The 16,798-nt window shown below is 55.6% G+C and overlaps 6 protein-coding genes across 6 annotated transcripts; 3 read left to right on the forward strand and 3 right to left on the reverse strand.

Moving 5' to 3' along the window:
- Positions 1 to 276: 276 nt before the first annotated feature.
- ColSpa_09338 (protein LTV1) lies at positions 277 to 1,573 on the forward strand (the record flags this gene model as incomplete). Its single annotated transcript, XM_049275550.1, has 2 exons — positions 277 to 296; positions 346 to 1,573. 2 exons carry the CDS (start codon positions 277 to 279, stop codon positions 1,571 to 1,573), a joined length of 1,248 nt encoding a protein of 415 aa, XP_049131507.1.
- Positions 1,574 to 2,080: 507 nt separating this feature from the next.
- On the forward strand, positions 2,081 to 3,836 carry ColSpa_09339 (saccharolysin; the record flags this gene model as incomplete). The annotated part of the gene is made up of 2 exons (XM_049275551.1): positions 2,081 to 3,755; positions 3,817 to 3,836. The coding sequence occupies 2 exons, from the start codon at positions 2,081 to 2,083 to the stop codon at positions 3,834 to 3,836; spliced, it is 1,695 nt and encodes a 564-aa protein (XP_049131508.1).
- Positions 3,837 to 5,283: 1,447 nt separating this feature from the next.
- Positions 5,284 to 6,555, forward strand: ColSpa_09340 (uncharacterized protein; the record flags this gene model as incomplete). Its single annotated transcript, XM_049275552.1, has 1 exon — positions 5,284 to 6,555. The coding sequence occupies one exon, from the start codon at positions 5,284 to 5,286 to the stop codon at positions 6,553 to 6,555; it is 1,272 nt and encodes a 423-aa protein (XP_049131509.1).
- A 446-nt stretch (positions 6,556 to 7,001) lies between these two features.
- On the reverse strand, positions 7,002 to 8,677 carry ColSpa_09341 (uncharacterized protein; the record flags this gene model as incomplete). The annotated part of the gene is made up of 3 exons (XM_049275553.1): positions 7,002 to 8,038; positions 8,112 to 8,339; positions 8,395 to 8,677. The coding sequence occupies 3 exons, from the start codon at positions 8,675 to 8,677 to the stop codon at positions 7,002 to 7,004; spliced, it is 1,548 nt and encodes a 515-aa protein (XP_049131510.1).
- A 2,129-nt stretch (positions 8,678 to 10,806) lies between these two features.
- On the reverse strand, positions 10,807 to 11,838 carry ColSpa_09342 (putative arabinogalactan endo-beta-1,4-galactanase A; the record flags this gene model as incomplete). Its single annotated transcript, XM_049275554.1, has 1 exon — positions 10,807 to 11,838. One exon carries the CDS (start codon positions 11,836 to 11,838, stop codon positions 10,807 to 10,809), a length of 1,032 nt encoding a protein of 343 aa, XP_049131511.1.
- A 1,735-nt stretch (positions 11,839 to 13,573) lies between these two features.
- ColSpa_09343 (H/ACA ribonucleoprotein complex subunit cbf5) lies at positions 13,574 to 16,205 on the reverse strand (the record flags this gene model as incomplete). The annotated part of the gene is given in 11 exon segments (XM_049275555.1): positions 13,574 to 14,025; positions 14,079 to 14,183; positions 14,241 to 14,295; positions 14,420 to 14,635; positions 14,690 to 14,761; positions 14,817 to 14,920; positions 14,977 to 15,281; positions 15,339 to 15,401; positions 15,792 to 15,835; positions 15,896 to 16,027; positions 16,047 to 16,205. The coding sequence occupies 11 exon segments, from the start codon at positions 16,203 to 16,205 to the stop codon at positions 13,574 to 13,576; spliced, it is 1,707 nt and encodes a 568-aa protein (XP_049131512.1).
- Between the last annotated feature and the right edge of the window lie 593 nt (positions 16,206 to 16,798).

Raw genomic sequence — 16,798 nt, forward strand, 5'->3', positions numbered from 1 at the left:
CCCCGCGACGATTAATCAGCGGGGCAAATAGTCCCCCGCCGCAAACCCTTCAGTGTTTTTTTCGCCTGCTCCAGCGGTTTCAGCGTTCTTGGGCTCGTATCGATAAGATAACATCCGAGTGCCAAAAAAAATCCCCCACCAACTTTTTTTTTCGACGCCACTGACTTGCACCGAGGGGTCTCTCGTGCGTCCGTCCCACTCTGATTCTCCTCTGCGCCATCCGTCCAGACACCCCCAAGACTGCTTTTAACCTCAAGCCTCACAAAATTAGTCAAGATGGCGAAGGGAAAGAAATTGTGAGATATGTCCGGATTCTTGGAGGCGCTTTGGCTAACGAAACAATAGCGATAAGAAGAATGCGCAGCATTTCACTCTCGTCCACCGACCGCAAAATGACCCGCTCATCCACGACGAAAATGCGCCTTCCATGGTGCTTAACCCGGTGCCTCAGAAGGGGGGATCCTCCAAGGGAAAGCACCTGAGCGACCTTGCGTCTGAGCTTGGTTCCGACGCTGTGAGCATACGAGAGAACGAGGGAGAGGCGGCAGAGTACGGCGTTTACTATGACGATACCCAGTATGACTACATGCAGCATCTCCGCGACCTCAACTCTGGAGGCGGCGAGGCTGTCTGGGTTGAGGCTCCGGCGGCTGCTAACAAGGACAAGGGCAAGGGCAAGCAGACGTCACTCGAGGACGCTTTGCGCCAAATGGACCTGGAGCACAAGAGCGAGGCTTTGCTGGATGAATCTGTCCTCCCCAACAAGAACCTGCAGCGATCGACCTACCAAAACCAGCAAGATATCCCCGACGCCATTGCTGGCTTCCAGCCCGACATGGATCCCCGATTGCGTGAGGTTTTGGAGGCACTGGAGGACGATGCGTACGTGGACGAGGACGACGATATCTTCCAAGAGCTGTCCAAGGATTCACGTGAGATCGACCAGTATGAATTTGAGGACCAGTTCGACTATGACGACGAGGACGAGGGCTGGGAGTCGGATGGCACTGCGAAGCCAAACAAGGAGTACAGGGACGAGATGGTGCCTCAGCTGATCCCGGTTGAAGGAGAGGCGCTGCCAGAGCACCAGAATGAGGATTGGTTGGAAGATTTCAAACAGTTCAAGAAGGACCAGAAGGGCGGCAAGGTCCAGGAAAAGGCTGCCCCGTCTGAGATGCAGTCATCCATCTGGACCACGACAACTATGGGTGGTAGGAAGAAGAAGAGAAAGGGAGCCCTGACTAACCCCTCAGCCTACTCCATGACCTCGTCATCGATGGTTAGGACAGAACAGCTCACTTTGCTCGACGCCAGATTCGACAAGATCGAGGAGGAGTACACAAGCGAAATGGGTGGCGACGATATGGCCTCCGTCTCAGAAGTCTCAACGGCGACCAGCGTGGCCGGTCCTACTCGAAGTGATTTTGATAACATCATGGATGACTTCCTTGGCAGTTACACAAAACCTGGAAAGCGTACGAGCAAAAAGAGCAGGCCACAGACTGGTCTTGAGCAGCTCGACGAAATCAGGAAGGGACTGGGTCCGGCTCGCCTGCGGTCCAAGAATTATTGAGAACGCTTAGGTCTAGATACCGGTCATTGAGATACCCTCATTCGGCGTCAGAATCACCAAAGATCTGTGCCTAGAAATGCTGTAATGAACAAATTGATGGTTAATGATGTTTCATCTGCCTGACCCTGATGTCTCGCCGTGATTGCCGCCACACCGTTATGCTATATCGTCTAGTTATCTATATGTCAATCTGTAAACCTCCTCATGAACACTACAATAACCATGAGGAGATGTCATCAGTGAATGTCATCGCAAAGCGAATTCACTCGACACTTTTCCTTTCCCAGGGTGTTCCTTCATCGCTCTATCCTCACACCCCAGTTTGGCAGGAACGAGAATTGTGGGGTCTGGGAGCCGCTTAGGCGCCCCAACCAATGTTAAGCGCGCCAAAAGCACGCCAAAAACACGCGGCAAACGCAGACCAGCTCCATCCTACCTTAGTTCTCCACTTTCATTCTCGTGAGCCTTGCCGCTTCCCATTTTGGAGTTTCCTTTCGCGACTCCGACATGACGTCGGTCTCTCTTCCCCCAACCAGGCCCGACAGGACATTATCACCATTTGGAGGATCATCATCGGGCGGATTTGGAGGCCATTCTGACGCGGGGCATCACGACTTCAACCTCGATGGAGCTGGCGGTGGCAGTGGGAAGCGGTCGAAGCGCAACCTGACGAACCAGCCATTCGAAATGACGACTCTCGCGACGAAGCGTAAGGGCGTTAACCCATTCGACGGCGCAAGCTCAGACGACAATCGCCGGAAGAAAAACACGAAGAATAGCTCACAATCCGACTGGAAAAAGAAATCCCCTCAGCCGCAAGGCGCGAAACCGAATGGTGCGAAGAAGGGCCCGAAAGGTTTCGGGTCCACGCAGTCGCGCGGCGGTTTCGGCACTCAAAACAACAACAGCCACACTCATAGCACAGAATCTACCGAATACGAAACGGACGATGCGAGCGGAAAATCGAGCGGTGACGGTACGCCGTACTCGGACAAGATATTCTCCCAACTGCGGAAGGAAGCAATCGCGCCGCCAAGATGGCCGTCCGATCCGGGAAACACGACCTCGAAGGCTGCGATGGCCAAGTTCAGAGAGGAGTACAAAGCATATCGCGATCGCGCCAGATCTTCTTTGATGCGCGCCGGGTTGATCGACGACCCAGACAAACCCAAGCGGCTGGAGGACGCGATCGACTTTAAAGGCATCTGCGACGCGATGTGCCCCGACTTTGAAAAAATCACCCGTATTACCGAATTCGACGTTCAATCCGCCGAAAAAGACCCTCGGACTACTTTTGCCATCACCTCGAAGATGGTCAAGAAGTTGGCCAGATCCGCAGCTGGTCAGGAGGCACCTCTACCCATGGATGTCAGGTCTACTGCGGCGCTCAGAAAAACACTCGACTACTTAATCGACGATCTACTGCAGACGGACGACAATCTGCCCTCCCTACATGGCTTTCTGTGGGACAGGACGCGTGCGATTCGCAGGGACTTCATTTTTCACTCGACAATGTCTCCCGAGGAGATGAAGGACCAAGTTTACTGCCTTGAGACGATTGCTAGGTTTCACGTCACGTCTTTGCATCTTCTTTCTCAGGAAGGATTTGCGCCAGAAGACTTTTCGGAACAACAGGAGATCGAGCAGTTGGGAAAATCGCTACTTTCGCTGATGTTTGCGTACGATGACTGCAAACCGCAGGGCGTTGTTTGCGAAAACGAGGCCGAGTTCAGAGCGTACCACTTGCTCTTTAGTGCGAACAAGCCCAATATACTCGACGACGTGCAAAAGGAGTGGGGAGACTCTCGTTTCTGGACCGAATCCGACGAAATCAGGACGGCTGTTTCGCTTGTTGAGAGTCTACAAAGTGCCGAGGACTTTCATGGTCCATTAGGCTCCGGGCCATCTATGGCGGTATCTGGTGCACACCGCACCTATTTCAAAATTCTCGCAAGCAAAGAAGTATCCTACACGATGGCTTGCTTTGCAGAGATTCATCTTGGTCAACTCCGTCGCTCGGTCCTTCGCTCCCTGAAGAAGGCGTACACCAGGCCCCGTCACGGAGCGAAAGATATCACACCCTCTACACTCAACCGCTTTCTTCACTTCGACACAGAAGCTCAGGCAATCGAGTTTGTCGAGCAGCACGGCCTCGGCTTTTTAAATGGACAAGGACCATCGGGTGAACCCATACAGTACCTGGACACTTCGCAACGCCTGACATGGCCAAGAATTCACCACAGTTTCTCTCATCAACTCGTAGAAAGGAAGAGGGGATATCGCGGTCTCCCAGAGATTATTCACAGCACTATTCCTGATGAGTCCACACAAACCGCACAAACGACCTCAGGGCGCGGCTTTGGCACGAACGGTGCATCCTCCAAACCCCCACAGCAACATGCCGCTTTTGGCGACAACTCAGCAGCCAAATCAAGCAGCCCTTTTGCGTCTCCCTTCCCAGCTTCTCAAGGAGGCGTGTCGGCAGGGTTCGCAGGAACGCCGTCTTTCGACAAAGGTAAAGAAACTTCCACGCACTACCCATACTACTGTTACCTTTTATCTTTCAACGCTTTTTTCGACTTGAAAATGCCATGGCCGATTACAATACCATTCAATCGCCTTCAGGCTGAGATATCATCGTACTGGGAACACTAGCTGTCGCGAGCAGTTAGGACATATGGTCCACCAGCAAATCTTCTGAGGCACAAGAGCTCAGATCACGCTCAAAACTAAACTATATGGCCAGCGAATCAATGTCCCCGACATAGATTGAAGAAGAGGGTAGGGACAGCCGAACCGAATCTCAGCTAACTTTGTGTCTCACAGCATCAAAAGGCCCAAAGCCTGGCTCATCGGACTCAAGCCCGTTCTCAAACCCCTTTTCTGCCGCAAACCCTTCCCCCGCAACTACGACACCATTTCAGCGGGCCGATCAAGACTCGTCATCAACAGCATCGCCTGCTGTCAACCCGTTTTCTAGCAAGCCAAGCCCATTCGGCAGGCCAGAAGCATCACAGGAGAAAGCGACGGCTGCCAGCAATCCTTTCGCGGCATCGACCCAACCTAATGGTTTCGCCAAACCTAAAGAATCCCCTTTCCCATCATTTCCAGCTCCAGCTTTCGGGCCCAGCGCACAGCAAAAGGCACACGAGACCACACAGACGAAGCCAGCGGCACAGACCGGTGACGGGCTCTCGCCTGCTATCACCCTCACTCCTCCGACACCACGATTTCCACTATCAGCCGCGGGTGCTGCCTCGGAATCGTCGAGTCCGTTCACATTCACGGCCAGCGCTGGGACTTCGCCTGCGGCGCCGGCTTTCTCTCCAGCTCCTTCACAGCCGGCTCCGAAGCCGGTTGAAGCACGCCCACCTTCATCTTCAGCAGGTGCATCAATTTTTACTCAAGCAGCCAAACCTATTGAAAGTCCCAAGCCGAACCCAACTCAATCACCAACTCCATTCACCACCACTGCACCTGCGGCCAAGCCGTCTCAGAATCTTCCGAGCTCAGGGGCAGCGTCTTCTCAATCTCCTTTACCAACGTTTTCATTTGAAGCAAACAAGGTGATCTCAACCGCGACACCTATGCTCCCAAGCCAACAAGGCTTCTCACTTGGCGCCACCCAGCCCGTGAAGACAGCCTCGCAGCTTGCCCCGGTTACACCTCCAAAGCCTCCAGCCGCGGAACAGCGGTCAAAGAAAGACATCATGGCAGATTTTGCAAAGTGGTTTGTTACAGGCGACAACGGTCTGATGCAAGAATTCGAGAAGTTCGTCGTCGAGCAGATCGTGTCAGACACATTTGAAAAGTATCATAGAGAGGAGGAGGAAAGGAAACGAAAGGAGGAAGAAGCAAGGGACCTGGCAGAAGCACGCAAGTTTCAGGTTTATAACCTCTCCGTCAAGTACTTCTATCGCTGGAGGGAAACTGCTCGTAACCTTCGCCTCAGCAAACTCCGTCGGCGGGAGAGGGAAGAGTACCGAAGAGTTCAGAAGGAACTACGGGAGGAAGAAATCCAGAAGAAGAAGAAGGCCGCCAAGGTAGTTGAAGCACGGCGAAAGGCTTTAGAGAAGCATGGTGTTGATCCTGTGGAGGAGTTCAGGGAGTTGCTCTCTCTCCGAAAGGACGACCCTCATGTCGATCTGCGGGCCGAGGCGGAAGCTCTTCTCGCTACTGGGATCTTGTCAGGTGTCTCGGACGAGCAAACTGCAGTCGCGAATGTCATTCGGGCTCCTGCGACGGCCGAGACGCTTGCAGCGACAACACCGTTACCTCGATCACGGTCAACAACCAGCTTGTCGCAGTCAACGTCGGGACCCAAGCCCTGCGGCGCTAAGACGCGAGCTCTCAGGGAAGAATTTGGCAAAAGCAGCACCAACTTCCGCCGGTCACTTCCTCCCATGTCAGCGCACTCCTCATCATCACGCATGTCATCAGAGCCTCAGAAGCGCGTTAGCAAGGTGTCGGACCGTTGGCGTCTGAAGGCAATGGGGCTCGTAACTATGCCTGATGGATCGGCCTTGCCGGAGGCCATAGCCAATGAGATGCGGTACAATGGGAAACGGTACGAGGGTCTTGGCTCATTCGGTCTGGACCGAGATGGTAGCGAGCGCCGCCGGAGCGTGTCCGCCGATCTCAGCCACGCCGCGTCGGTCCGTCTGCGCTTTTCGCAATCGTTGAACGGCAGCAGCGCCACGCCGCAAAGCAACGGAACGTCGCCTCTTAGTAAGAGGAAGCGGTCGCTCGAGGAGGATAACGAGAGTGCCGCCACGGAAGAGGCCCGCATCAAGAAGCGGCCGTCAAGCAACGCGGACCTCGACAGGATACTACGCGAGGCAAGGGAGAACCTGGAGTCGTTGAGGAGCTCGAGGGTTGAGCTGGACGAAGGGGCCGAGTGGTTCAGGGAACAAAACGAGATGATGCACGCGGAGGAACTGAGCAGGGCCAGCTCGCCATGGGGCAAGGGAGGGCATCGGTGAAGGCGGGGGAGGGTACGATAAGCATCAGCACAGGCGTTTGACCGGGTCCATGGTTGGGGATACGAAACGAGGTTCCTATAAGTATGTCGATTTCCTCTGGTACGAAAACACGGGCATAATACCCATAGAAGAGAGTTGTTTGGATTGCCAATTCCGTTGCAGAACCGCCCCTGGCTGCTTGTGATTATGAAGTGAGTTTGGCACCACCAGACATGAGACATTGAGGCGCGATACCGTCAAATGAAGGACAATAAATGGCACGATGGCAAGATTTCTTCGGGGAAAATATGGTATTACTGATACTGGGCATGGCTGCTCCTGTGACCTGTTGTCCCTTCGCTCCATCATGCAAACACCCCGAACGCCAGTCGCCGTCGCTGTTCCGTAGCCACATTTGACAATAGGGGGGGAAACTCCACAAAAGACACCACAAAGGAATGGAAAGGCTACCTCTTCTTGGGTGGCGGCGGCGGCGGGAAGTCCGTCTGGATCGTCGAAGTCTCGACGGGGCTGCCGCCCAGCGACGTGATCCTCTTGGGCAGCGGGCGCGCGAGGTCCCGCACGATGAAGGGGATCGTCTTCGCGGCGTCCCCGGCGGGCGGCGACGACGACGACGACTCCGTCTGCGCCGAGTGCCGCGGGTGCGTCGGCGCGGGCCAGCCGGCCTGGCTGAGCAGGGGGCTCGCGGTGGTCCCGGACGTCGGGGACGTGTACGTCGTCGCGGGGCTGAAGGTCGCGGCGTGGCCCATGGACGGCGTCGAGAAGCCGTGCTCCGAAGGGACGTAGGGCCGGAAGGGCAGCAGGGGCGCCGCCGAGGTCGTGGAGGTGGGGGTGGCGTAGTCGTCTTGCGGAGACGACATGTTTAAGCGCGGGGAGTGGGCTTTTACGGGGATGATGGGGAGGCTCGTGGTGATGTTGGCGAGGGGAAGCGTCTCCTTTTGCGTGGGCTTGCGGTCCGTGTAGGGTACGGGGGCTGTGCCCTGCAGGGAGGAGATGGAGTTGTGCGGCATCCAGAGGCTAGGCTTGGAGACGGGGCTCGAGGTCATGTCCTGGTGCTGGTTCTGGGCTTCGTAATGGTGCGGGTGCTTCTCGTGGTGCGCGTCCTCCTCCTCAATGGAGAAGAAGTTTGGCCTCTTGGGTGAGAGATGGGTCTGGCATCGGAACGAGAGCGACGAGACCGGGCGGTGGCCCTTGGCGCGGCGGGAGAGCTCCGGGTTGATGCCGCGGCCTTCCCTGCGTGCCTTGCGCTTGCGCCATTGGATGAAGGTGCAGCCGGCCACGAAGAGAAAAGCAACAATGGCGCCGATGACGATGCCGGCGATGGCCGTCGTGGGGAGGCCAGGGGTGTCGTCTTTGCTAGACTTTGCTGCATCTTTGGGGTCGATGGCTGTGATGGTTCCTTTTGTGAAGACGGTGTCGTTGAGGCCGACGAGGTTGCCTGGGGCCGGCCTTTGCTGGCATCCCGCTTCAAGCGCAATGAGGTCTGAGGGGAGTTAGAGAGCGTTTGCAAGGTTCTTGAAGGAGTCACATACAGTTGGCCAGGTAGTAGTGTTCACCACCCGCTCTGACGCAAGAAAGGCACTTGTCGTATGCCGAGCCGAGCATGGCGCCGCCATCCGCGTCGCAATACGAGTACTGCGATGACTTCGCAGGGTCCAGCTCGCCGTCTGTGAGAGCAGTCTCCAGAGCGCCGCATGCGGTGGACGTCATGCACGGGCCGGAGCCGACGCCGGTGGCGTTGGGATACCCGAAGATGCAGTAGTCGAAGGAGTACCTCATGTTGTCTGGCGGACACGATTAGATCGTGGTTTCAAATGTAACGACAGGCTCTAGACTTACACAAAAACCAGTCCTGGTCGTTTTCGTTCCCCTGGACGAACTGGCTGTCTTGCAGACAGCTCATGCATTGCTGGAACTTCTGGCCCGCGGCCTCGGTCTGATATTGGTCATCCGTACACGTTATGTCCTTGCCCTTGGTGTTGGACGAGTTGGGGTCCGAGACGTCGAGGCCGATGGAGTCCAGACAGAAAGAGGCACACGGCGAATTCGGCGTGACCTGTAACGCCGAGACGTACGCCGGCACAACTGTGGTGAGGAGGAAGAGGGCGGATCGTGCGGCCATTGTAAGATCTCAACCGAGGCGGTACTGAGAAATGAGTGTCGACGAAGAGAAACAGACCAAGACTCCAGAGCCTTGTACTGTGTGATTACAAAAGGATAAATATTAGGCAGTTTTTATCGCAAAACAATATTAGGTATCGCTCAGTGTAAGTCAGCAAGACACTCCAAACAACATCACAAACAAGACGGGACAAACTCAGTAAGACAATCCTCGTGAGAAACCAAGGATCCAAGAGATGATATACTCAGCCAACATGTTGATCACACCTCCATCTTTCACTCGAACAGGGGTGGGTATGCAGATGCAGGAACAGATGGTTAGGTGATGGTCTGGAGTCGCCTGCAGATTACCGGGGCCCATGGACGCAATCCCGACGGATGGGGAAGGGCAGGCCGCGACAAACGCAGCCAGACAGAAACGAGAGCGGTGGCCCAAACCGGGGACGGGCCCGTCGCCCTGACGCCCATCTCGTCGACGACGGTACGAGATAGGTATCGACATCGGCAGAGGGTGTGGTGATGTCGGCCCCAGAGCAGCCAATGAGCGACCGATCCGGGTTACCAGAGAGAAGGGTTAAGCAAGTGACGGAAAACCCAGACTGTGGCACTCGAGCACTCGGCGCAAGCCGTAGACGCCGTTTGCCGGCGTGGTGGTCCCTTCCCGAAGCTCGATGGGCTTGTCAGGTGAACAGAGCAGACACGGCAGAGCGCTAAAGAGTCTCCCCAGCATTCGCAGAACGGTGTGCATTGCAACCTCTCAGGCGCAGCTGTTTAGAGTTGCCGCGATGGGATATTGGCCAGCGGTTGTTGGACCGACTGCATGCGCCGTCTCTTGCAGGAGTGGTGGCATCGCAGAAAAATCGATAGCGTGGTTCTCCCCTCCCCTCTTGGCGCCCTACGTCTGTGTGCCTATGCCTGTGCCTGTGCCTGTATCTGCACCTGCCTCGGGACGCATTGTGCCAATGTCAGTGATGACAACCAACCGGCGGCTGCGCGGTGCACCTGGGCACATGGAGGGTGATGGGGGAGGAGATGAGGAGGAACGGCGTGCCAATGAGAGGAGGGCGTTTGGAGATTGATCTGGTTGGCGCAATGGGGTTCGCGAGGTGGGTGATGGCCAACCAGCCAACGCTAACGGGCCCGGCGCTTACCTGAGTTGCCGTCTGCAGTGCAGGAGCAAGTCACTCACTTACTCACCCTGTCACTTGTCGTCTTTCCTCGGGGCATTTAGGTTACCCACTTAAAGCCGTGTGCCCGGCCTGGTCTGTTTCCCCACTGCGGGCCACCCCCATCCCCCCTAGTGGAGGCGGCTCTGTTGCTCGTTTGGCGATCAGTTCTGGGCCGTCAATGCTCTTTCCCGGTTTTCCCATTTCCCTTGCTCCTCGATAGTTCAATCCTCAATGCCTTTGCCATCCCAATCCCGGCCTGTCTTTCCCGTTCCCTACCTAACCCTTTTACTTGGCCTCTACTATTAGGGGCTGGTCTGCGCTTCTCAGTTGCCCGGGTGCCTTTGTGGCATAAGCTTCTTCTCGACACACTTCTTCGTTCCCTCCCATGGAGCTGCTTGTGTTGAGCCAAAACTTTTGTACATTCTAAAGCTTGTCGTCACCTTGCATTATTCAAGTGCAATCCTTGGTTTTTTTTTGTTTTGTTTTTTTGTGACGATACAGCGCCGAAGGGGCGCGTGTGTGTGCGTATGTGTGTGTGTGTGTGTGTGTGTGTGTGTTATCATTATTCGTGTCTCCCTCTGAAGAGGAGACGCAGTACCGTGTGTTTTCATCTAAATCCCCTCCTCCCCTCGCCGTGCGGCTTTCCCTTCCGATTACCTTGACCCTCGCTTGTGTCATGACGCAGTGCGTCTGTTCTGCCGTCAGTGTCATGTTTAATGCATCCAAACGCCCGCACATGAGAAGAAACACCCTCCCCAAGTCAACCCAAACCGGTCCAAACAGAGGATGCCCCCCCCCGGATTAGACTTCCGGCTGTGCAATCTGTCGTATGTCCAAACGCATTCGCTGTTCGCTGTGGTCTCCAAATAAAAAATGTCTTCCCCCAACCAACCAGCATGCATGCATGAAAATGATTACAGGTCATTATCGCCATCATCCCGCTCTTGCCTTTGCTCAACGCTCAACTGATGATTACATCTCTGCCGGTAACCGAGTACTCGGTCTGGTACATGCACCGCTGAGGCGAGGTCTTGGGGCAGTTGCCGTGAAACACCATCTGCCCGCCTCCCACGACGCTCGTCGCGCCGCCGGGCGCCGTGAGGTTGAAGTCGCCCGTCTTGAGCAGCATCCTCGACGCCCGCTGGTAGGGGCCCTTGAGGCTCTTACTCGTCGCGTAGTTGACGTTGTACTTGTCCGAGTTGAAGCAGAAGCTGCTGAAGAAGAGGATGTACAGCCCGTCCGAGGTGCGTATGAGGTTGGGCGCCTCGACGAGCGGGCCATCGGCATCTGTCCTCCCGAGGATCTGCACCGGGTCGCCGACCTTGCTGATCCCGTCCGCTTCCACCTCCTGTAACATGATGGGCGTGTCGACGAGCGGCGGGACCCCGTTGTTGCAGTCGCCACCGTTGCCCACGTTGTTGCCGTCCACCTTGTAGACCACGTAACGCTTCTTGGTGGGCTCGTCGAAGTAGCCCGCGGCGTCGATGGCGCCGCCCTGGTCAAACGGGCACACCCACGGCTCCTGCGTTGGGGTGTAGGGGCCGGTGATGATGTCGGAGATGCCCACGCCGATGCAGTGCCGCCCGCCGCCGTCCTTGACCTCGCCCGAGTAGTACATGATGAACGACCCGTTGTCCAGCTTCCTCACGTCCGGCGCCCACGTGTTGGATCCCGAGGCCCAGCCGACCTTCGGCAGGGCGTCGTTGTCGAGTAGCTCCCACGTCCCCGAGATCTGAGAGGCCTTGGCCACTTGGATGTTTTTGCCGTTGCTGTTTGTCGCGAACGAGTACCACAGACCGTCGTCGCCCTGAATGAGGGCGGGGTCTGGGAAGTCGGTGTTGATCTTTGGCTGAATGACCTTCTCATCTCGACCATCGATGAACAGGCCGTCCACCGGCGCGCCCAGGACCGGTTGCCAGGCGCCCAAGCAGAACAAGCCCGCTGCGAGGAGGGAGCATTGCCGTAGTGACGTTGGCGATGATGCTGAAAACATTGTTGCTCTCTAGGGGTATAACAAAAAAAAAGTAGCTAGCAATTATGCAAAAAGGGATGCGTGTGAAAGACACGACGATGAGAACGAGAACGCGTTGCTCAAGGACCGAGACGGGACGACGAGGGTTTCTTGTGCTTCTCTCTTTTCAGGAACTGGACAGTCTATTAGATCCAAAACTGAATACACATTACTTCGTAAGCAAGTGCTGCCGTCAAGAATGTCATAGCGAACTTCGAGAAGCAGAACGGTCTCGAGGAGCGTGCGAACGAGGGCCTTCTTGTAGACAGCTGAGCTTCCCATGCCAGGGAACCAGGGGACCTATTGTTTTGGGCCGAACATGGGAATTCTCTGATTTTTTCCTCGCTCCTTAGCATTCGCACGCTCCACACGCATTTGCAGTGATAATCTCATCCCGCATGGCCCTGCTACTCGCTGGTGGGCGTGTTCCATTCACGTCAAAGCAGACCGGATGCTTGAAACAGGTGGGCCGGGGGGTGGTCGAGTGCGTGGCAGCTTCTCACACCTGCCCTCGACCGAAGCTAGAACCTCTTAGCACACCATGGGCCATGGTACCCAGAAACGAAAGAAAAAATAAAAAAATCCCCTAGGGCTGGGCGCGCGTCAGACGGGGGTGGTCAGATCGCAATCCTGTTAGGCTTCCGCACATTCGTTTCCTTGGCCGACCTCACTGAAGGAGGAGTCGCGTGCATGAGGCAGTTGACTTGCCGCCTTCTCGCCATTCGAACGCTGCCACATAGGCATCCGTGTACTGTCGTAGAGGAGGCTCTTTCCAGCCCTTGACCGACTCGAATCGGGGGCGGATGGGCATTGGTCCGGGATGACGGTCGTTGACAACGTTGACGGAGGCTGACCGGGGTTGGGACGGGGGATCTCCAACTGGCGGTGTCGGCCCCGCTCATCGGGCGTGGGCGAAGCAGGGCGCGAGGGATTCAGGCGCAATTTGCCCATCCGCGATCCTGGAGAGGGCTGTGAAGCATGTAAAGGAGGTTGCAAGCCAGGCGGGGTGACGTGCTGCCACGAGTGCCATCTCAGGGGAGCATTGAGGAGGGACCCGCCTCGACCAAGACATCGCCCAGTTCAGGCCAACCACGGCTTTCATCGTCGCATTGTCCCAATTCTACGAAGCATCCAGGGGGTGGTGGTCAGTGGCAGATGCTGCTGCTGCTGTTTCCTTGGTTAGCCAGCAATTGGTGGCCTGAGACATGCTGGGTGACAATGCTTCCCTGCCATTTCTCACAGGGAACTCGTCTTCGGACGATGGACGGAACACGTATATCGTCGCTGTATATGACTGAGATTCCAAACAAAACTCGTTCGGATGAGATCCACGTTGGCTCGGGCCCGACTGTGCTGCACTCTGGGCTCCCCCACCCGGGATGCTGCCAGGAGCACGCGGGTCCCTTTCAAGGGTTGCCGTGCTTCCGTTTCAACATGGCGCTCATCAACTCTCTGCAACGTCTCAATTATCCCCGTCGCAATGAATGGCAGGCCTCTTTGAAATCGTGAACTGATGCGACAGTAGTAGCCGTCGCTTTTAATTTTCGTATAGGACCTATCTACTCCTATCCAGCCAGTCCGCACTATGTTCAGCAGGAAATCAGAACCAAACGCCACTTGCCAAAGCCATTTTTTTATGATACAATAGCCAACCACCGACCATTGTCAACAAAACACATGGTATCGAGCCAATCCAGAAGACGCAACTCGCCAGAGCTTACTCGCTGTCGTCATCGTCTTCAGCATCGCCTGACTTGGCCGCCTTCTTCGCGGCCTTGGCGGCCTTCTTCTCGGCCTTCCGACGCTTGCGCTCCGCCTTCTCGTCGGGTGTCTCGCCCTCGTGCTTCTTGCGCTTCTTGCTCTCACCGTCATCCTCGTTGTTGGCAGGGGTGACTGCGGCGCTGGTAGTGACGGTCGTGGTCTCCACCGTCTTCTGGGGCGTGGCCGGAGCAGAGGCCGAAGCCGCGGCGGCACCTTCGACGGCGCCGAAGTCCTTGTACTCAGATACCCACTTGGCGGGAGTGGCCTCGTTGGGGCGACCGTATTTGTCAAGCTTGCCGTCGGCCTTGAGCTTCTTCTTCTCGGAAGCAAGGGGGCCAAGTCCCCATCTTCTGGGGTACAGGTCGCGCTCCATAATGCAACGCTTGACCTTGGCGACAACGCCGTGATCTACTACATGTTAGTCGCGTGTTCACGTTTACATACAATGACGCAAGACATACCGCATGTCGACATCTCAACGGTGGACATCTGGGCGATACCGAGGGCAATGGCCTCGCCCTTGGTGGTCATGAGGACAACCTCGTCGTGAACCTCAATTTCAGACTCTAGAGACAAAGATCAGCATGACAGTCATGGGTGACATCCTTGCATTGACAACGCACCGTATCTCAAAAGACCGGGAAGCATAAGCTTAGCACCGTAGCAGACAGCGTTGACCTGTGGTGTACGTCAGTATCGGATGCAACGGTGAGTCGGTCGTCAATCGGGGCCTGAGACATTGCCCACATAGCCGCATCGACCGTGAGGGGGCTTCGGGAGGGGTTGCAATGTATTGACTTACAGCGCTGTCCTTGACCACAATACGCTTGTAGCCAGTGAGAAGAGTCTCCAGGGGAGAGATGACCTTGCGCAGGTAAGACTCATCCCTGGTGTTGTCCATCGTCCACTGAGCATCAAGCACATCGTGCAGAGTGACCATGCCCTTGGTCTCGTCCATGGCACCACTGCGCACTCTGCGGAGCTCCTGCATGTGACCACCAACGCCCAACAAGAGACCCTAGAGTCATGTCAGTAATTAAACCAAGGCTAAACAGAAACTGACGTAACGTACGAGGTGGACACAGAGAGTACGGATGTAGGTTCCAGCTTCGCAGGAGACCCAGAAGACACCGAGGTGGCGATCCTATTGTGGGCGCACGGTTAGCAATTGTTTCTGGCGATAGGAGGGATCGACATACATTGTCAAACTCGATGAGCTTGCTCTCGTGAATGGTACGGATACGCAGTTGACGCTTGACGGCAGAGATCAAAGGCGGGCGCTGGAAGAGGGCACCGGTCAAGGCTAGATTGCGAGTCAGGATTTGATCGACAGTTGCAACAGAATCTGTTTTAACTCACTCTCAAGGGCGCGGGCAAACTGCACTTGGCCGCCGGGCAGCTTGTCGTGAAGACGGATAACGGCAACATACTCCTTACCAGCGGATTGCTGGGACTTGACGAGTCTGGTGGCGCGGTCGACGCTGTTCAATTCATCAGTTGCAGTTCTCTCATGGAACGCTCCATTGGTGATCAGTGGGTTAATACTAACCAAACAATCAAACAACCTGAGAAAGTTAGCAAAACACGTTCGAGACAAATATGTGGGACACGACTCACCAGTGACCTTGGGATCAAGGGTACCGCTGTGACCAGTCTTCTCGACGCTGCACGCAACAACATGGTCAGTAATTTTTCTCAAGTAAACTTCAAGTCAAGCGAACGATTCGTCGATGCCCCTCATTTTCGTTCTCTCGCAAGTGTTGTTGACTGACTGACAACGGCAGCTGCCGCATTCCCAAGGCGTCGCAGTACCATGGCAGTCCGGCCAGACGAGTTCCGACGAATCTTCTCCAAAGCATGCACATGCCTGACAACGGCAGCACTCGAGAAGACACGCCAGCAGCTGACTCTCCGGAGTCGCGCGAGTTCATTCCCATGGGCCTGCGAGCCCGTGGAAAATTTTCGCCCCTCGGCGCACTTAACCGATCGCAACGTCATCTTGTACCGCGCGCCTTGCATTCGAATCCGTCGTACCATATGCCATTAATGCTGCCTTTCAAAAGGTCGCCATTTCCGTAGGGAATATCATGTTCGAATTCGAGAGGGGCTTATCGTGCGACTCGGACGCGGGGCATCGCTTTAAACAACAGGAAGAGGGATGGGGGATTGCATACCGAAGCATTCGCTTGACCCAAGCAACAACCTCGTGGGAACTGGGCTACGCAATTGTCAGCACGCCTGGAAACTTGATTGAGGTATCCGCGCCACAAAGACATACGTTGGAGGGCTTGTCAAGATTGATGACACCGCTAGAGATGTACGACTTGATGTCTCGCTTCAGAGGGCTGCATCCTGCCGGAATGGGGGTGAAGTGACCCGTCCGGACGAGAACTGCAGACCGGTCAGTCGGCTGTTTGATTGATCTATACGAGCGATTCGCTAAAGCCCAAAGGGAGAAAAGGGAACTTGCGCTTGTCGTAGTTCTTGAGCAACAGAGGCCAGCTGCTCGTGTCCAACTGAGGGACCGACGCCTGCGGCTTGATGGCGAACTCCTCCTCCTCGCTGTGCTTGACGATTTCCATGGCCATTGTTGCCGTATTTTCCCGGAACGACGAGAGACGTAGCAGGTGCAATGGGGGTTGGTGTTTGACGTTGCGGCTGCAGGTACTCGCGAACGTCGGGAATGGAAGGTCTCGTCGTGGTGTTGGAGGACTTGAAGCTTCCCAATCCAAATTTTTTTTCTCCTGCTGTGGGGTGGAAGCTGCCAAAAAATGCGTCGGGGCCCACCATGTGGCGCCCGCCAGCCATTGAACGGACGTCATTGGCTCACCGCCCACGTTCAGCCACACACCCGGCGGACGCGACTGGCTGCCGTTCCGCCTTTCCAGGGTCCAGTCCGGTGCAGTCGTGCACGCGAAAAACTTGGTTACAAAAGGAACCGCCAAACAAGTGGCGTGTATCGGTATCATCCATGTTCACGGTTAAAGGTCAACAAAGGGCTGATCATATACATCCAGCAACGGCTTTCTTAACCTGAAGTTCATGCTTCTCTCAATGAGGTGTTACAAACTAATAACATTCAAGTTTGTTTTTCTTACAACATATCAGGTCATTGCGGAAAAGCTTCTGCATCCAAGCCTCAAAACTGATGGCAATCAATCGGTGTCTCCATCACCGCCAA

The sequence above is a fragment of the Colletotrichum spaethianum genome (genome assembly GCF_022836535.1).
Source record: "Colletotrichum spaethianum MAFF 239500 DNA, contig28, whole genome shotgun sequence".
NCBI classification, from domain to species: Eukaryota; Fungi; Ascomycota; class Sordariomycetes; order Glomerellales; family Glomerellaceae; genus Colletotrichum; species Colletotrichum spaethianum.